The sequence below is a fragment of the Thyridium curvatum genome (assembly GCF_004353045.1).
Source record: "Thyridium curvatum strain D216 chromosome Unknown NODE_87_length_172569_cov_81.238300, whole genome shotgun sequence".
Lineage (NCBI taxonomy): Eukaryota > Fungi > Ascomycota > Sordariomycetes > Thyridiales > Thyridiaceae > Thyridium > Thyridium curvatum.
Window position 1 is genome coordinate 48,123 of NW_022156842.1, and position 20,159 is coordinate 68,281.

The 20,159-nt window shown below is 55.7% G+C and overlaps 4 protein-coding genes across 4 annotated transcripts; all 4 read right to left on the bottom strand.

Annotated features, from left to right (window-relative positions):
• Window positions 1-106: 106 nt before the first annotated feature.
• On the bottom strand, window positions 107-3,724 carry E0L32_010595 (uncharacterized protein; the record flags this gene model as incomplete). The annotated part of the gene is made up of 8 exons (XM_031133231.1): window positions 107-397; window positions 1,148-1,735; window positions 1,775-1,987; window positions 2,048-2,374; window positions 2,437-2,893; window positions 2,953-3,245; window positions 3,284-3,585; window positions 3,646-3,724. The coding sequence occupies 8 exons, from the start codon at window positions 3,722-3,724 to the stop codon at window positions 107-109; spliced, it is 2,550 nt and encodes an 849-aa protein (XP_030989410.1).
• A 1,142-nt stretch (window positions 3,725-4,866) lies between these two features.
• On the bottom strand, window positions 4,867-5,275 carry E0L32_010596 (uncharacterized protein; the record flags this gene model as incomplete). Its single annotated transcript, XM_031133232.1, has 2 exons — window positions 4,867-5,006; window positions 5,098-5,275. 2 exons carry the CDS (start codon window positions 5,273-5,275, stop codon window positions 4,867-4,869), a joined length of 318 nt encoding a protein of 105 aa, XP_030989411.1.
• A 1,645-nt stretch (window positions 5,276-6,920) lies between these two features.
• E0L32_010597 (uncharacterized protein) lies at window positions 6,921-7,946 on the bottom strand (the record flags this gene model as incomplete). The annotated part of the gene is made up of 2 exons (XM_031133233.1): window positions 6,921-7,826; window positions 7,893-7,946. The coding sequence occupies 2 exons, from the start codon at window positions 7,944-7,946 to the stop codon at window positions 6,921-6,923; spliced, it is 960 nt and encodes a 319-aa protein (XP_030989412.1).
• A 4,920-nt stretch (window positions 7,947-12,866) lies between these two features.
• On the bottom strand, window positions 12,867-16,690 carry E0L32_010598 (uncharacterized protein; the record flags this gene model as incomplete). Its single annotated transcript, XM_031133234.1, has 2 exons — window positions 12,867-16,261; window positions 16,633-16,690. The coding sequence occupies 2 exons, from the start codon at window positions 16,688-16,690 to the stop codon at window positions 12,867-12,869; spliced, it is 3,453 nt and encodes a 1,150-aa protein (XP_030989413.1).
• Between the last annotated feature and the right edge of the window lie 3,469 nt (window positions 16,691-20,159).

Below are 20,159 nucleotides of genomic sequence, written 5' to 3' on the forward strand. Positions count from 1 at the left end.
GATGTGATTTGGATACTGCCCCCTGTCGATTTGGCATATCTACGGCCTGGATGTCGAGAGATAGGATACATGTGATTTCAAAAGTTATCTCTTCATTTGTGCAAGCTCAATCTTGGAAACCAGGTGTTGGTTGATCCGTAAGTTCGTAGTACTCCGTAGCATTGAGGGTTGGACCTCTGCCATGGCCGCGCAGAACACCGTGGACCTCCCGAGAGCCCCGGCTCTCTTCAACTCTTTCTGCCGACACTGGAGCAGCGTCAAGCAGGCGAGCATGGACTCTGCCCTCCGCAAGCTGGCGGAGGCGATGGAGCTGGCGAAGATGCGAATGGTCTGGCAAGACATCTGCGACCTCCTCAAGGCCGCCCAGGGAAAAAGGCCCTCGCGCAGATTCGCGATCCTAGGACGGTCGGCCTAATCCGATTCCTCACGGAAGTCCTCGGCGACCTGACAAGAGCGGAGTCGAATATGTCTCCCATGCCAGGAAGGTCATGCAGATGCAGGTCGGCATTAACGATGCCGGATGGCACTATCTCTACAGAATTATTAATCTAAGAGTTATAGAAAGGATGGGGATGGAAATGTCTGCGTGTTATCTGGGATATTTTGCATCAGTGGCCTCGGGGTGTCATCGGGATGGAATCAGGATGGCATGAACAAAATCTCGGTCATGATGCTACCAGGCTCGCAAACGATAAAAGATCCAGGAGTTGCGGATAGTGACTTGAAAACTACCTACACGGGGCTACTATGCAACCAACCAGGGACTCGCTTCATCTTCGGTCAAGGGAAACGTGTGTTCTGAAAGCAAATCTCAACGTTTTGCTATATAAAATGCAATTCTCTCTCGATTGCTGGATTGGAAGGTGCTGTGATCCGCCATTCTACTCTCCTGGGCACCGGCATCTTCACCCTCTGAATATTTGAATATCGCGAGCAGCCTCCTTCTTTCTAGCCTCTAGCCTCTTCCCATATGGAATATCAGCATGAATACTTCGACACCAAACTCTTTGGCCATCTGAGGTATTATGGCCCGAACTTCTGCCCTTTCGCAATCGTCCTGTATGGACATCCCTTCCAATCGCAAGTGTTCTTCCGGGGCGTGTTAGCAACGAGAGAACGAAAGCGAAGAATAATTGTCCCGACTTACCTGATACACCGTGGTCCCCCACCAGTGGAAGTGCTTGGCAGCGCCGGTGTAGAATATGGCGAAGAAGATGAGGATCCCCGCGATGGCCACGGAGCAGTCCAGCGCCGAGCTGAGCACAAACGTGTACCGCCGCCACCACTCGCGCTGGCGCCGCTTGATCAGCACGGCAAAGACGAGGCCCACGATGGCCCAGCTGCCGTAGTTGGTGCCCGACGCCGGCGGGATGAAGTTGAGCCCGCCGAGGAAGAGCGGGACGTGCACGTTCTGCAGCCAGCGCACGGTTCGCAGGGCGGGCCTCCTCTGGACGAGGTGGACGACGACGGGCAGGGCGGCGCCCACGAGGAAGAACCACAGCAGGGAGCGGTACAGGGCGCCCTCGGCGAAGAAGCGCCGGGGCCCCAGCGCGCCCCAGACCATGCTGGTGTTGAAGTGCGTCCGGGAGAAGGGGCAGGTGAAGCCGTTCTCGGCCTTTTTCAGGTCGCAGATGTTGGGGATGTGGTTGAGCGCCCAGTTCAGCACGGAGACCTGGCCCAAGGTCCCCATCACTAGGCCGACCGCCTGGACGAGGAATAGACTCCTCGGTGGGATCTGTACGAGATTACACATGTTAGCGAACCAATTACACACACAAGGGAGACGAGATGAGAGGAGTCTTGCATTGCAGTATAAGCCCAGCTTCAAGTCTTGCGAGAACGCCAGGCCCTTAATCCCGGAAATGTAACCCAGGTCAAAGAACCAGATGTTTGCGATGACTTTGCCCTCCCAGACGTACCCCGCTACAATGCGGCAGAAAATATCGATCTGGATCTTGACGTTGGTAGCAGCATAGACCCAAGCAAGCTGTGAAAGGTATTAATTAGCCCAGGGCCTGGTTTTTGCGTACACATTGGGGCAACATACCGGAATGTAAAAGACTGCCGAGACGACCATGGCGAAGATCACGCCGTACCAGCGCAGCTGCACCGGGTAGTACTCGCACGCGAACATGCCGATGCCGAGAGCCATCGCGATTGCCACTGCATACCACCACGTCGGCACTTCCTCATAGGGTGAATCCTTCGTCTCCTTGGGTGTCGACTGTCTATTGAAGAGAGAGACGAGAGGAGAGGCCTTGAAACTCTGGACAACTTCCTTGCGCTTCTCCAGGAATAACCAGACGAAGAGCGAAGCGATAGTTGCAAAAGACAGGCCGAATGTGTTGAGGGCATAGGTCACGGGGAGATAGATCTACAACGAAAGGTCAGTGCCTGCAGCTGCGAAGAGCGGGTAGCGTCACAGAAAGAACTCACATCGGAGTATTGGGCAAACTTCTCGGCATCGAACGTAAAGCCATCCTTCTTGTTGACCACTCTCGACACGTTGAAAGTCTTACCCATATTGTCATAGATGGAGTTGCTCTGCATGGGGAGATACGCAGTGTACCACGTATTGGTATAGTAGAGGGCCGGAGAGATGATGTAGATCCAAAAGACGAGAGAAGCAAGGACGTTGAGGATCGCCCAGGTTGGAACGACCAGCGGCGACCCGATATACGCGATCTGCGACCAGTCAAAGGTGAATGGTAACAGACCAATACCGCTCTTCATCCCAAAGATTTGGTTGACGACTGCGTTGTTCGGCGCCGTCCAACAGACCCAGGTGAAGTAGCCCAGGGCGGGAAAAATGAAGTCGGGGAGCCAATACCAGCAGAAGGAGAGGCAGAAGGCGGTAAGGAAGAACTTGTACCGAGACGCTTTCCATCGGCCCCTCAAAACCATTTCTGATCAGTGATGCTAGCTAAGATCCACACGAGATGAAGTACTCACTGTTCCACTTGTCCGCTACTGTCAGTGTGCAACGCAGCGTTCAGGGCCGTGTTGCCGAGAACGCCAGGCCAGACCAGGCTCTTGGGCTCTACCACGAGCGAGCGACCAAGGCCAGCCAGGCCGAATCCGTACAGGATAGTTGCTAGAGTGATCAATATCTCGAATCCCCAGCCGGCCTTTAGACCGTAAAATACGCGTTGTTCAGTCAGTACATCAGCGCTGAGCCTGGTGAGGAAGCTCAAGTTGGCCAAGATGTAGATCAGGATGTTTTCCTTTGCCCGGGGCATCAGCGACTAGCATAGGGTCAGATAGTCCTCATGGGGATACAAACCTTGTAGTTGAAACGGCCTGGGTTCAGGCTATGGCGCCGACCAAACAGTGTGAAGCCCCAGTCGGGCACGATGAATTGCCAGGCCTTGCCGACCGGATATGCAAGGAATTGGATGGCTGACTGCGAGAGCGTCACGGAGGGAAACCGGAAGGTGTAGAGAGTGTTGACGCCGCTGCCCAACAGGCAGAAACAAATGCCGATCACCCACATCCGGGGCGTGAGGCATGGCAGGGTAGGGTCATCTTTCTGAAGACCTACTCCTGCGGCATACAAGATCTCTTCGGTTGAAGAGGCTGGCTCGGCTGGACGCACAAAGTCAGTTCTGATCAGAAGGTGGAAGTGGTGCAGGGGTGCATGCATACAACGTGGCTCCTCAGTAACAGAAATATCGGACTTCTCATCCCGTACGTCGGGCTCCTCGTTCTGGGTCGTTGAAGCCATCTCGAACTGTAGGCAAGAGCAACAGATGAAAGGATGGACGGTCGGATCAGATCAGATTAGATTGATTAGATGAGATCGACAGAGATCTTATAGAAGTCAAGATCCAGGAAGGATCTCTCTACCCTGAAAAGATAAGATCATTAGCGTTGCAGCCGTCCCACATGGCTCCCGGGAATTGTGATAATAACGCCGGCCGACGCCTGGGCTGCTCCGGTCAGGGTGTCTCTACCCTGCTCGCGCATCTCAGAACATTCTCGATTTGGTTGGACGCTTTCATGGTCAAGGTAAACATTTGTTCACTTCAAAGCATTTATCACAATCACTTGCTTAGAGATATCCAACATCAACAACGCCGCAATGATTCCAGAGGATTGGAAGCTTGGAAGTCGGAATCAAATCCTTCGACGTAGAATCGACCTCACGGAGTACGCCGTGCCGCATAACCGGCCCTGGGATTACTTAGAGCGGCAAGTGGATCAGATCTGTGTCTATGGTACGAGCATTTTCTATCGCGATACCGGCCCTCCGCCCTCGACAGTCTAAACAAGCCTCCAGTGGCAATGCTAGTGCAAGCATCAAGTCGCTATCCGGCACTTAGTGGCCTGCAGGATCGCTAACTCCTTGCGGACCCTGAATCTAAATCGAAGCGTTTTTTTCAAGCCAAGATTCACCCAATTGAAACAGACGTCGTTGGCGGTTTCGGCCGAGTGTGGACCGCGGCTGAAGGCCCAACGCTGACAGAATGCAACCTCGTGTCGAGATGCGATACCCGCAAACATCACTAAACCTTTACAAAGCTTTCGTAATGGCGTCCTTTGTCACGAGGTTTCACGGATAGGACGGATACTCTTGACTGTGGTTGCAACAACTCGACTAGGATTAAGGCCCCATACTCCGTACATGCCTTTTGACTCCAGGACGTACAACCCTTCATTGGCAGAGACAAATCGAGTCTTATGTCATCACAGTTCAAACCTCAAGTTTCCATATCTGCTATCAGTCGATAAGAATAAGACCTCCCCGACGAAGAGTATATGTGACATGCCCGCTCAGTTGTTTATTGCCTATGTGTCTACAGCGCCTCGAGGAACTATGGTAGAAAATAGGCGCACTAATCAAGCATATATCTGTTCGCCGGCAACTCAATTCGAGCTGGTGCCGTCCTCCGGGCCGGGAAGACCCTCCTCGTCACCGGGCTCGGCATAGCCCTCACGAGGCTTGGCACCGCGGGTCCGCTCGTCAATAATGTTGTCCGTATCGATAGCATCGTTGTCGTCACGCTCTATAGAATACACATAAAACACAGATTAGTATGAGTTTTTTTGAGACGGTGAGAGTCTATCTCTTCCCCCCCGTTATTATGTATGACATACCGAGCTGCTCGTCAGAGTCGGCGACGTCGGCATCGATGGGGTCCTCGATGCGCTCCTGGTCCGAGACGACGGGGATCTCCTCGCCCTTGTGGCCCGAGCGCGAGACGTAGCTGTTGTCGTTGTCCTCGCCGGTGGGCACGTCGGCCGGGACTTCACCGAGGTTGCGCTTAGAAGACATTCTTTTAATGATGCTAGTCTTTGGGGGAAAGAGAATTTTGGTGATCGATGAAGCTTTTTTTGATTCGAGTTGTTGCGTTAAAGTTGGATGCTCGACGCGAGATACTCCCCCCTTTTTATCTCACAAAGCTCAGCACTAGGGCGCACCATCGATCAATTCAAAAGCATCATGACTCTTCTTTCTTTCCTTTTTCTCCTTCCCATTTTTTGAAGCATAATTGCAGCATTCTGCACGGCGTTGTAAAGGGAGTTGGTCGATGACGCCCACAAGCGGATGACGCCGTCGATGAATCATCACGGCCCGGGCCCCATTTTGCAGCCTCACCTTTGCCAAAAAGGGGGGGAAATCGGATACAACTGGCTGGACAAGTACCACTAAAACACAATCAATCGGGTTTCTTGCTGTTATCTTATCAACTATATACACCCAAGCGATCAAAGTGTTCCATTTCGCTACGATCTCCGGACCCTGATTCGATCTCTCCCCCCGCCAGTCCCCCAAGCCAGACGGCTGGTCCCGGCTCGATGGGTCAGCCGCCGAGGGTTCGCAACACAGATCGTACCACCCCGGCGGATTTAAAGCCCACTTGCCTCCGTTCTTGAGGGTCAGATCCAGGGGTTATCGAAGGAGGCTGCGACGCTCCGATTTGCTGGGGGGGGGGCTCGCCTAGGCGGCCAGCCCTGTTCCCTCGACCACACCGACGAAAGAAAAAAAAAACGTATGATCTGAAGGCCTTGGCGCCTTCCCACCGCGCTGGTACACACCCCCAGGGGCACATCATCTAAGCGTCACACGGAACAAACGTCCCATGGCAGCGGGCACTTAGGTTGCATGCTTGTTCCCGGGAGCCCGAGCTTCGTTCCTTGCCTTAGTGCGAAAAGCTAGGTAGGGGGGGTGTTCGGTGCCGTGTTTCTATCGTCATCGACGGCAGGCCTGCAGCTTACGGGTGGCTGTCTAACCGTATTAATGGCCCTTGTCAGCCCTATACGGCTGTGCATCTAGATCATCGGGAGCGGACGAGGCGAGCATGGACAACCCCTGTCTTTGATCTCGCTCCTTCCTACTGGTGAGCTGCGTTACAGACTTGTCCTTGTCGTCACGATATATCATCGATGAGTAGCTCCAGGCTTATTTCAGTTGAGAGCTTGGAGAATCTGGCTTTAAAGGGAGTCGCTCTATCTCTCCCTACCATATTGATCAGAGGTGGCAGTAACGTCAATAAAGAGGCTCTGCATCTAGCAGCCAGGAAAGATGATTCATCACGGTGAAGTTGGCCCCGGCACGATTCTCGCTGCTCACCGAGCTTCACCTTATCAATAATAATCGCAAGAGATGGTCAGGGGCAAAGTGGTTGTTATGAGTGTTGTAAATTATGCCGGCTCTAGCCAGTCTTGCCTTGCCTTTAATAAGGCTGGTATATAAGATTGTGCGCGCAAGTATCGCAGCGCAGATAGAAACAACAAGATTCATCATCCAAAACTCGCATGAGCTGACTGGTCTGCGGGTTTCCGCTTATTGCGGCCCGGCCAAGTCGCTCGTCCCCGGAACGCCTCGCTAAAATATCCCATTGAACAAAGAACCAAGAGAAACTGGCTCTCGGCCAGAGCGTCATCAATCATCATGAGCAGACAACAAAACAGGCAACTCAAGCCATGATGGGAGAAGTCATGCCCCTCATAGAGCTGGCCGTCTCCAGGAGAGCAGCGCGCTCGGCCTGAAGGCGGGCCTTCTCCTGCTCGAGAGCCCTGATCCTCCGGCGGGCGAGGTCGAGGACGTCGCCCTTGCTCATGCGCTTCTCGTCGGCGTCTTGGGAGCCGCGCTTGGACGAGGTGGTGGCCTCGCGCTGCTGATCGGCAGGCAGGACGGCGAGCAGCTGCTCGAACTGGGCATTGAGACGGTTGCGGTACTTCTTCTCGACCAGGTTGTGGCTCTGGCGAGCGCGGTGCTCCTCAGCAGTGAGGTCGTCCTCAGGGGTGGCGGGCGAGCTCTTGCTGCTCTCCGACTTGACCTTGCGGGGAGCGGTGCGCAGAGCGACGCTGGGCTTGCTGCTGGTCTCGGAGGCGGCTGATGAGGAGGCCTTGCTGCTGGAGGAGGACTTGGAGATCTTGGTGGAGGGCTTGCCGAAGCGCGGGGAGGGGCGCGACTTCTTGGTGGCCGGGCGAGTGGTGGTGCGGGGAGACACGGGCTCCTCGGCGGCAGACGAGTCGCTGTCGTCGGCGCGGCTGTGCTTGCGGGAAGTGCCGCGCGAGCTAGAGCTGTCGGTCATCTCACCGGGAGAGCCGGCGCTCTCGCTGAGGTAGTCCATGTCCTGGAAGTTGAGGAAGTCCGCAGGAGAGGTGGCGGTGGGGGCAGCAGCCGCATAGGGCTGGCTCGCAGGCCAGCTCATGAAGTCATTGGAGGAAGCTCCGTTGTTGGAGAACATGGAGAAGTAGTCGAAGGAGGGGTCCTCAATGAAGACGTCGGGCGAGTAAGAGAGCCCGTTGTCCCAGCCAGTGGCGCCGTAGCCGCCATTGAAGGGCATGTTCATCTGGGGTAATGGCGTGTTAGCTGTCTGTGCTGCAGGTGTCATGAGGAGAGTGTGGCAATTTGAGAAATTGCTTATTCCGACTAAGCTTACCTTGGTCATGTCAAGATCGAGATCAAGATCCGTGGGGAAGAGGTTGGTGTTCATGGTGATGGGCATTGTTGTTGCTGTTGGCAAGGGAGATGGGTCAGGGTATGTGTGGCCTGAGCAAAGGATGATGGGGTGATGTTTATGGTCTGGAATGTGAGCTGGAAGGCTTGAGTGAAGGTATTCACAGTAGTAGACCTAGTAGTCGATGACGATGTGTAACCAGCTCCTCGGTCGTGGTCTGCTGATTCGGGCGCGCTCCTATATAAGCAAGCTACCAGAGGCAGATCTGCGGATAAGCTGGACGAGTCGGCGAGCTGTGCCGCCAAGAGACTTTTTACCTGATGGGCAACCAAGCTCCCAAAAAGACTCAGCTCGGCAGGCGGGCAAATGTCGATACGACACGGGCAGGCCAATGGGAGCAGGGGGAGGCGGCCGTGGGAGGGGCTTCCCCAGGACCCTTGGGTTCCAGAGGAGGAATGACCTCATATCCCATTGACGCAGAATTCCGATATGGGATCGCGATGGCGCCATGGGAAAACAGTCGAGTCGACATGGGCTCATGGGAGGGTGGGCAGTTCGAGAACGGCGTTCTTGGTCGTTGTACCCTTGCTTGCCTCGTCTAGACTGGCCGGTGCGGTGGGGGATGGGCGATGGTGCCAAGCGAGGGCCAAGACGTGGTCTCTGAACTTGACTTTCGGGGTGGGGAGTGGCGCGAGAAGCTGTCTGGTACGTGGTGTAAGGTATTTCACATCCCGGTCTGGTGTGTCTGTGTGGTGTGTGTACAAGGAGGTGTGGGAGTCAAGGGGAGTGTATCAGGGAGGAGAGCGAGCTTGAGGGGTGAGACTGGTGAGGGAGTGGAGGAGAGGGAGGGGTATGAACACCTTCGTGTACAGCTCCGCCTTCTGCCCGTGCCTCATCATCCAGCCCGCGGATTGGCCAAAGCTCCCTCCCTCCTCCCTCCATAGCTGCCGTGACCCGTCAGCCAGGGCTCCTCCCAAACCTCCCAAACCTCCCAAACTGACAGCTCAGTAACACCCCTCACCTCAGTCACTGCAGGCTCCCCACTGATTGGCAGCCATCGACTGGTTTTCGTGGTTCGACTAGGCGTTCATCGGCCCATCCAGCAGTGGGATCATTGCGGGGCGCACCCCCCTGGCAGACACGCCTGGAATGGGCCCATGGCACGTCTCGAGTGGTGCCATTCTCACAGGAACCACCCATTCACACCCATTCCAAGCCCATCTTTTTCTTAGGCTCGCCAGTCTAGACCGCACCCAAGCTTCGGGAATGCCTTCATCGAAGCATCCCATCATGCAAACAATAAGTACAATCCGCTCTGTCGGTCCGCTTTCTTACGAGCCTGGCCGAACAATTTGGTGATTAACTGTATGTTCAACTGCCATCCCTCGGCCATGCGGATTTTCGCATTCCCATTCAACAACACGTGTGCCCCGGATTCGTCGCACCTCGCCGACAGAAAGGAAAGCCAGAAAGTCACTTCAGCATCATGAACAAGAAAATCCCCTCCCGTCCCAAAACGGCAAAGTGACCCGGGGCCGGAAATATGCATTCGAGACGGGCACTGAATAAAACCAAACGGCGGCCCGACTCGTCATTCACACGCCCGCCAGCCGGAACGTCCATGTCCCCTCTTCACTCGTTGATTGCGTGGCCATCGGAATACTCGGGCACACTCCAGCGCTGACCCTGTGGTAGGTAGGTGACTGTGCTACCTAAGGTAGGTATCAAGATTCAATGCTGCATTTGATCGACTCCGACTTCCAACCACGGCCCACCAGACAGCAAACAACAAGCGAGAAGTTTATCTCGACGCGGTACTTTTTACTCAGACACCACAACCAAAGACGCCTCGGCCTGCTATGGATCATCATAATCTGCTTGTAACTAATGGAAACGGCCAACAACCAACCCTGCCCGCCCACTCGCGATCGCGATCTCGAATACCTACAGACACTCTCGTCCAGGCCAACGGCGGCCTGGCTGGGCCAAGCTCTTGGCCTCGCACCAGCCCGGTCGACCCAGCTCTTGTCGATCCACTCACGGACAACCACCCAGGCACCCAAGAGATTGGCAAACGACAGCATGCCACTGGCACAGAGTTTCATTCGAGGGGATTCGCGAATCGGGCACGAGGCGGCAAAGACACCGAACAACGTCGGGACGGACTCAGATGGGAAACGTGCACGAATCGTCAGAAATAGCCAACGTTTCCGCCCTAACCAACGTCTTTACGATGATACGGGGGCTAATTATTGCCGGAAAAACCGGGACCACCGTACTTGTACCCCCCGCTGAGACATCAGCGTACCTAGCCCAAACTCCCCAACCAAACGGCCAAAAGGTTCCTGGGAATAGCGTCGAGCCAGTCCCTTCGACGAAGGGAGCTCTCTGGATCGCACTACCATAATCGGACTGGTGGGCACAGCCAACTGGGTCACTGACGCAAAACTTGTTGGACATATGGCCAATCCCTTGCCTTCGCGGCATACCGGATGGGGAATCCGACACCTATTGAAATCACCCACAATCCAGAACCCCCCGGCTCATGCATGCATGCAGGGAATGCCTGCAGTAGTCATGGCTTTTTTTTTTTTGTTCATGATGATCTGCAAACAGCCAACAGATTAGACTTCACACTCAGGATCAACGCCCCTCCACCCACCACGCTCTTCTTGCGAGCTTTCGTACGAATCCTCCTCCGAAAGGCCGCTTTCCTCCCTCCTCCTCGACCCATACTCGAGCATGCAGGGCGGAGTAATAGGGCTTATCGCTTCTTACAATTTGCGTCACATTGCCCCAGGCTCGACGTCAAGTAGCCCCGCCCGTGATATTGGCCAGGTACTTACTTTATGCGGCTCGATCGCGATCCAACGATCCATCCTGGACTTTCCTGCCTCATGTCTTACCGAACAAGACTCGCAACAGAGTAACTATTGGGCCTTGATAAGGTATGTCAGGGGGGCTTGGGAGGTTGGCCGGAAACTCCATTCTGATCAACATTCTCCTGCTGCTGTGCCGCGATTCCCACACGGAACCGCCGCCGTTGGATGAAGGATGACTCTATGCCACCATGGTTTCTGATCCCGGGCATATTGGAAATCGTTGAATCAAGAGAGAGAGAGAGAGAGAGAGAGACCGTTGCCGATGGCCCTCCAGGTTAGGTACTAGTACCTCTGACTGCTCCAGCCCATCCTGACGGAAATCGCAACACGGAAGCGATCCCAAAACCCGACCCTAAAAAGACTGGGCAGTTCTCTTTCGCATAACAAAAACCGAAGCAAAGCCCGAGCCAAGAGAGCCTGGAACCCTCGTGCCGCTCGCTCAACGCCTCAATTCAACACTCCCAACCTAAAAATGCCCACGGCGTTGCAGTACTAATTAAGTGAGGGATAAGCAAAGCAACACGCCCCAGACGCAACAACAACCCCTCACCAGAGCCAACACCAATCAATCAAAGACTGAACAAGATAGACAAAACTCAAAAAAAAAACAGGTAAGCTAATGAAACGTGCTTTAGTAAGGGAGTGTAGTGATAAGCTCTGCCATGAATTGCCCACTCTCGAGACGACAAGCCTGGTGTCTCGGACCCTTCTCGTTCAAGATAGAAGAGCATAATTCCTAGACAAGACGTGTACCTAGCCAAAAACCCAATTCCCGAAAAGCCCAAGTTCGATGTCGCCACAAAAGCTCGCCGATTCAGAAGCCTCCACGGGCAGGAGTCGTGTTATCTGGCCAAACGGACGGCGCGGGGTTTCTGGCCCCGAGCTCGAGCTTCCATTTTGCCCTCCCGGGATTGACTTTTCCTAGCTTCTTGTCAAGCAAAGAGGGACGGCAAGTCAGGAGAAACAGCTTTTTATTTCGCCAAATGGGAACCAACACCATTCTTTCTCCACCCCAGGCAAGCATCCCAATCTTGAACAAACTTCTCGAGAGCGGCCTCATCCTCAGCCATGGCCGCGCCTCGAGGTCCCCCTTCAAGCCATAATTACGTAGCGAGTTCGCCGGAACGGATCCCGCCTGCTCTGGTTGGCTTCCTTGGCGGGCCAGCTGGACCCTGAACTACCTAGGTAGCGAGAACAACAGCTCCCCTCTCCTCGACAGGAATGCAGGCACGTGAAAAACAGCGCCCCTGAATGGTTGGATTCAATTGCCGTTTTTGGAGACCCAGGTTGGGTGTATTCGTTCATATTAATTGCTTCTTTTGGGGAGTGAGGTTATCCCTTGGGCTGTTGTGCCAAGGGAAAAGGAAACCCTCTAGCTACCTCTAGATGGCTTCGATGCTTGGCAGCTTGCCATTCCCCTGTTCTAGACACGTCTCTGCATGTCGTTGGTTTATCTAGTTCTACCATCTTCGCAATGCCCAACTATGCTTCTCCTCCTCCTCTAGGGCCATGAGAATCGTCAACCTCCCCCCCTTCCCCTTGTATGATATCGACAAAAAGAAGACTGTGGATTGGTACAGTGTGAAGAATGATGACGCAAAGGAAGAAACATGCAAACGCCGCCGTTCCCGATGCACCGTTTTTGTTTGTTTTGCACAGAGTAGAAAATGTGTCTTGGTTTTTTTCCTCCCCGAACCAATGTCTGAAACAGACCAGTACTGTGCCATGAGTGAGACCTTCCCCCCGCAAAATGACGAGTTTGTGAAGTATTCCCGATGCCGAGCCAGCCCTCGGAGATCCATTGACGAAGAGTTGTGAACAATGGTAGGTAATGAAACAGATGTATGTATGTGTGCATGCAGGTATGTACTCGTCCGGCCCCAGAAAACAAGCCCTTCACACTGGAACTCTGGCGACCTGCTGGCTCAGTAATCCAAGACAACGACGGACGGGGCTGTCCTTGTGATCGAGAGAGAGGGAAAAAAAGAGGGGGGTTCGAAAAGTGGCCCCCGATCGAGCAAACACGGGTATAGAAAGTTCAGCCACATTCTTTGGGACATCAGACGGCGCCATCTCACACAGCCTCGGCAGCTCTCGCCCTCCTGCGGCCAAACAGCGTTCCCTTCCTCCGGATCTCCATGGCGCCCTCGACGTCCGTGATGTCGCCCGTGTTGTCCGGCCGGGAGATGGGAGCCAGCGACGCCCCGGCCTGGTCGCCAGCCGCCGCGGCCGCCGCGGCCGCCGCCCGCCGCGACTCCTTGAGCGCCGTCCTGCCCTCCCGCCTCCGCTCCTCGATCGACTCCTGCGTGAGGTCGCCGAACCCGCCCCTCTTCTTGAACGTCGTCTCCATGACGCGGTTGCAGTCGACGAGCCGCCGCGGGATGGCCTGCACGACGCCAAACATCTCCATCGGGTCCTGCACGGCCCGGATCTCCTGCTCGCCGAGCTTGAAGACGCCCAGCGCCACGCGGAAGAGCGTCTTGCTGCCCTCGTAGAAGAAGACGTCCCAGACGCGCAGCGTCGTCTCGATCGGCAGCGTGCCGATGTAGCACGACATGAACCAGGCCGTCATGCACAGCGTGATCGGCGGGAGCCGGTCCACCGATGACGCCACCGCGCCCGACGAGGTCGCCGACCGGGTCATGAGGCCCCTGGGCCGTCGGGCCTTGCGGCCCAGGGTGCCGTACTTGGGCGTCGTGGGCGTGGGCGGGACGGACCCTCCGTTCGGGTCGTCCATCTCGCCGGCGACCTTGGTCCACACGTTGGGCATCGAGTCCTTGAGCGTGGACATGAGGACGCTGAGGTCGACCTTGGAGCCCTCGAGGGACATCTCGTGCGTGCCGGGCAGGTAGACGCGGGTGATGACATTAAGCAGCCAAAAGCATTGCTCTTCCGTCTCGACAAACAGTAGGAGCAGGCCGGCGAGGAAGTTCAGGCTCTGGCAGTACCCAATCTGGGGGTTGTAAAGAGAAAAGGCAAGCAAGACTCGCCGTAGCGATGACACAATCGCGGGTTCCTCGACCCTCGTGTGCTCACTTATTGCGTCACCGTTGCCCGGCTGGCCTGCTGCAAACTTGAACTTGAGGTTGTCTGGGAAGGTCCGGTGCAGGTCGCGCTCGATGGCCTCGACGTCCACCTCCTTGACCTCGCCTTTGCCCACCCTCTTCAGTAGCTTGTCGTAAGCGCCAGGGTGCTTGGCAAGGATGCCAGGCCCTCCAGCATAGTAGAACCAAGCCGCGCCGCGCCAGTCCGGCGGGATGCCCTTGCGGATGAAGCGTTTCGTCTTGGCGGATGGAGGTGGGAAGCGATTGGGATTGTCCGTCATCAATCCACTGTCCTTCAAGTACATCACCCACTTCTTCCGCCGCCTCGCAAGGTACTCGGTGTAGATCCTGTTCCACTCGTCGTACTGGGCGCGACTGACATATTGGTTATGCTTTCGGAAGCCATATCGGTCCCTTGCAGACGGGTCCTCTTCTTCGGTTGCTGCATAAAGCGTAGGTGAATGCGGAGGGGGCGGTGGTGGCACACTGGGAACTTCCAGACCTCGTTCGGTGCTCTTGTCTTGGGATGCTGCGGGTGCATTGGAGCCATCTTGTTCCGTGGTCTCGGCAGGAGGCGGTGACGGTGTAGTTCGCGCGGATCGAGTGCTACTCTCTCGGGCGACAGAGGGCTCATCGTCATCAAGCACCTTTCCAGAGTCATGCTTCTCACTCGGGTCGCTCTCCGCCTGGTATGACTTCTCCATATGCCTGGTGGCTAGGTTGAGGCCTATGTCCTTCGGCAAAGACGACGGTAGTCCGGAGTTGCGGAAAAAAGCACCCGAGTCGCGCAGCATGTAAGGATCCTCCTGCGACAAGCCAGGGCCTCGAGGCGGTACCGGAACCGGTGCTGGTAGAGGCTCATTCATGGCCTCTAATATTCTGTTTTCGAGCCGGTCGCCCTCGCCATGCCGGGTGTCCGGACGGGCCTGCTCTGGGTCGCGTGTCATGTCGTCCTTTGTTTCATAACCGTCATCATGTCCATCAAAATCATTGTCCTCTGCTCCAGTGGAGTCGGCAAACCCTTTTTCATACATGCCGAGGACATCATCCACCCCCAAACCCTCATCTGCAGCTGCGCCGCCAGCCCCCCAAAGTGAATAGGAAGTTCGCGAGCTCGTCTTGGTGAGTACACTGCTTCGCTCCGTCCCGCTGGCCGTAAATAGCGTTGCATGCGCCGTCGAAGAGGTCCATTGGGAGCGATAGCTGGAACGGAGCTCGTCATCGACCATCCAAGGTGCTGCTTCACGGGTTTGAAGATGGCCATTGTGGCCGCTGTGGCCGCTATGGCCGCTGTGGCCGGCGTGACCGCCGTGACCGCCACGGTTGCCATGATCTGGATTGCCCGGATGGTGGTCTGCTCGGCTGTAGGCTGCCGGAGGTCGTGGCAGCCCAGGTGAGATAATCCCAGCTGGCGCTGGGGGGCGGTTGCCTCGCAGATGGTCGTTTGACCGTTGGCGAGGGAGAGAGCTGTGGGTGGTGGAGGTAGATTTGCTAGACGAAATGGACAAGCCCCTGGCTCGTTCTCGCGGCCAATGCGAATACTGTATCGCCGGCGGCGGCGCCTTGCCGTCTACGTGAAACGTATCGGGCTGGCGGAATCGCACCGGAGTCTCGACATACTGTTGCTGCCTCATGCTGGGCTTCCGGGGGCGGGAGAAGTTGTCGACCTGCACAGCTTCGCCAGCCTGCCGACTGTCGGGCCGGTAGAAAGTCGGAGAGGTAGGGGTGGAGGAGGTCGTCACTGTGGACGGGGTCTCATCTCGTCCGTCCAGAGGGGAGAAGGTCTTTTGGGAATAGGAGGAGCGGTCGGAGGAGGCGTACTGGACCAGGCTCGGGGTGACGGGATGCGAGGAGAGGCCCGGGAACTTGGAAGAAGACGAGGTCGACGTCGCGCGCGATCGTGACTCGAATGAAGCAGAGGCAATTGGCGGACTGGGAGACGCAGTCGCCTGGTCAAAGGGGATTGTGTGGCCGTTGGCAAGCGAGGCCCATCGGGGGGATATGGGCGAAATGGGAAGAGGCGGTAATTGCGGCGCAGAGTCTGCTGTGTAGTGGTGGTAGTCGTCGAGGTAGGGGTCGGGGTCAAGATGCTGGCGGTTTGCAAGGCCTGCTGCACTGCCCTGGTAAAAACCGAGGCGACCCTGGTCGTCGTTGGTCTGGTGTTGCGTTTGAGGGGGCCAGCCAGCAGCCGATTCTGAGGCAGCGGACTCTCGTTTCGCCTGGGGCCGGTGTCGCAGCCGACTCGCATACAGGCCGAATTCTCGATTCTTCATGCCGCGCTGGCGCCGAGATTTGGGAGTGCTCGCCTTGCCCTCGACGTCGGCTGCGTATGCATCCTCGGCCTCTGAGAGGGCAGCCATCTTGGGGCCAGTCTCCTGTCCTCTCGGTGTCTCTTCTTTTCCTGCGCGATCTCGCCTGTGCTCGCCTACGACATGATTGTGGGTAGTGTGATTTCTGGAAGTCGTGGGGAAGGCCTTAGTTTTCTACTCGGACATTGGCTTACAGGGGAGGGCGGTTCAGTCGCGTCAGGCAATACCACAAAAGCAGGGTGAGTGCCCTACAGACCTGTTAGTGGGTGTACAACAGGGGGGGTGTGGCACCCTGGCTCAGCAGTGTGCGCCCTAGCGTGTCCTTGTGATCCGGGCTACGGGCTCCCTAGCTCCCACCCTACCGAAGCGTAGCGCCCCATCGGTCTCCCGAGACACCACCTTTCAGGTGGCTCGGGGCCCTATCGACATCAAATGATCCAATCGCAGGTGTGGCAATCTCAGCGCCGCGATCAAAACGTCCCCATACTCACATAGTCTACCTTGCCGTTGGGTCGCTTTTTAAGATGAGGATTTGCAGGGCGCATGTTCAGTGACAGTTTGCGCAAGGGAGAGATGCTGTCGACGGGAGCCTACAAGTACAGCGTACACTGCCCAGCATGTACCGTCCGAGCTGAGGGGGTTACAGCGGCATGATGCAGGGTGAATGCCCTGTTGCATCCGTGCCGGTATTACTGGAAGGTCATACCGCGGTACCTAGTTGATGAAGATCGAGTCTGTCTCGCTCGTGAAGGGGGCGCCCAGACTTTGTCTACCAAGGCAAACAGTAAGCTACATTCCGCTGAAAGTGATAGGTACCACTACGTGGCTCGACGGGAACTTTGCTCCTTGTGTTACCGCAGACGGGTTGAAGATAACAGTCTCTGCCACCCGATGTCTCTGGGTGACATTACTGGGCTTTACAACCAACCCACTAATTCTACATGGCTTGTATGGAGGGCCTATCATGCTCGCCCCCTTCCTTGCTACGGATCAATAGTCTGGACCAGTGGCATCGTGAGATCCTCTCTGTGCGAGGACGAGAGCGAGTCACTACGGCAGGGAAAAGGGAGGCCACGGATGGAACAAGCCCAGGTCCAGCCATCCGGTGCAAATACTGGTAATATTGTGTGCTCTTGGCACAACACGACGTTCCACAGCGGGTACTGCAAGTCTTTGTCTTTGGTCTAACATCACTCAGCCCTCGTCAACCTCATGACACATTGCAAACTCGCTTCGGGTCTGTCAAAGACGAAAACAAACAACAGCCCCCGACAACAGATGAAGATGATGTCAGGGCTCATTACTTCTTGGATGGTTGGGACTACTAGGATCTGACCTTGTGAGACATGACTGGAATGCAGACCAAAACAATGACCCATTTAATAAAATGAGACAGTCGATAAACCTTTCTTTTGGGGCAGCGTTGACACCTGCAGGCTTTTAGGTATCAAAGCGACGCAAGGGATGAGAAACTCATCTCCCATCGTGGCCCTGACCTCACTACCTAGACTACTAGTTCGTGATTCTGTCTGCTTTCTTTTTCTGTCCTTGATCAACTATGCTCCATCTCTTTTGATAGGTACAGTTATCATTCACTTAATTGGGCTCTGGAGAGAGATCCTACGTTTCGCTACTCTTGCACCACCAACGCTTTTTTTCAGCTCGTCGCGTCCCAGCACGGGGAGCCACACACACTCTGGCCGGGTCGACAGGGGGCAAGGGTCTTCCCGCTGCGGCGGCCTGGGACTTCCGGGGCCCTCCTAGGCTCCTTCCCCGTTGCTCCCATGGCCTTTGGTGCCTGAACTAACCCCCAAAAAGGCAGAGATCATGCCCTGCAAGGGAAGGCTCTGACGTACTAACCCGCACCAAAGAGTCTATTCTCTTGGCTTATGCACTTCTGTCAGATTTCAATCTTGGTCCTGATACAGAGCAGTCAGTACCGAGCCGTACATTGATCATGCAAGGTTTTTCTTTTTCTTCCCTGTGGGTAAAATTCTCACCTCTCCCCAACCGGCTTCATCGCATCTGAATCGTAGAGGGCTGCTCGAAAGCTCCCTTGACATACAGGTCTGCAATACGGTCTCAATCGAGCACACGAGGCAGCGAATGCCGGTCTGATAGGTCGAGCTTTCTACACACCAGTTCGGCTCGATGGCTGGCCTGCATTTGCTCATCCGGACAATGCAGCTTGTCGGATTGGTCGGTACAGGTACTTGCTCTCTCTCGCAAGCCAAACTGTTCTTTTCCTTGTGTCGAACACTGGCTGGCGAGTGCTTGACCAGGGAGCCCGCCGCGTGGTCTGCGTGCTTTCACGTTGTCGTGTTGCTGATACTGAGGACTTGAAGAACGCCATGTCTCAGTGGACAGATGGCTTCCACTCCTTTGAGATAATTCAAGCGACGTTGCATCCACTCTAAAATCCGGGGTTGAAGCCAGACTCGGCCGCGACGATCAGCAATAGCAGCACGGCTAAAACAAATTTCATTTCCAGCCAAAGGAAAGTTATCACAAGGCTATGTGGGTGGGGAGGTCCTAGGCCGCGCTTGTTCAACGCGTCTCAGACGCGTCAAACCACTGGGTGTTCTTCTATGGCATTGCCCCGCATCTCGTTAGATTGGAGGTGACCAAGACTGGACCGTGGATTTCGAAATTGCATCCTCGGAGCTCGAACTATTGATCGCCGTTCTATCGACAGAGCACGGACGGATTCAACGGCGGGCGAGAGGATCTCAAGTGTGAAACTCCAATGCTACCTCGATCATGACATCCTGTCGTGATAACAGTCTGCAACAACAACGTCGTTGCATCACGATGTCTTGGAAGTGGGCTGTGGGTTGCGTTTAGTCAGCCCAAGAATGCAAGTCAGCTCAGCTTATCGCCTCCGCAATCAAGCACCGGCAGTATGTGCGGTGATGACACAGTCGGAAAACAAACCGGCATAGTGGACGTGCCAAGGACTGGCCAAAAAGCCTTACAAAAGCTCCGTACAAAGCACATGATACGAAGTAGTCGTCCCTGCTGCTTGAGAACCATCAGCTACCTATTGGTCTACAACCTAAATAGGTAGCTTGTTTGCCTGTCTGGCCTGCTGGCGGCCAGTGTCGATGCAGCAGGCAGCCGCCTGCTTTGGACTGTCCTACCAACGGGCGAATCTCTTGTCGAGCAAACCTCGGGACGGAGCTCCTCTTCCTCTCCAATCCATGACGTTCTGGATCGAGCGCTTTTACTTTTTAGCGTGTCGGCATCTGAAGCTCCCTCGGTGGTTTACCCTTTTTAGCGAGGCAAAGCGCAAGTTGGGAGAGAGAAGCTCAGTCCTCGATGGAAAGCAGACCGGCGAGCGAGGGGCAGGCTGGTCAGCCAGTGTCCAACAAACCCATTACGCACACAAGACGTATGACACCGTCACACTGGGACAGGGGTGGAACTCCTGAGAGGTCCAAGCTTCTCTCCCAACCAGCCGGCAAGCCGACGAAATCATTAGCGTCCAATCCCAGGCGGCGTTTGTTTGGACACAGAGAGCACTCGAGCCATTGGGTGCTGCAACTGGCCGGCAAGTGCCAGGGTGTGGGCTCCGCACTCGAGCTGCTTTTCCCGCACCCTAACTCCAAGCTTGCCGTCAACAGCCCCAGACATGGCCTGGCCGCGGACCAAGTTCCCCCCCTCCCCCATTTCTCTGTCTCTCTGATCTTGGTCTTGGTGGCATCCCGAAGTACTCCACCTCGCGATCGCAGTGAGAGAATACAATGTCTAAATAACTAGGTACTCGGGTAGCGCACTCGATCGCGGTCGAGGTGAGCAAGCTGTCCTTGGTCCTGGCGCAGATCGCAGACCCAGCCAACAGCTGAAGCTCCCAGCTCTGTCCCCCTCCCTCCCTCCCTCCTCCCCCGTCCTCTCTGTGTTTCCGGATCTCTGCGCTCTCTGCGCCTCCTGCTGGTAGGGTAGGCGGATGGTGCAGAGCCCCCGTTCTGCTCTGTCCCTCTCTCTATCTCCGTCCTCTCTCCCTCCCTCTCCCCC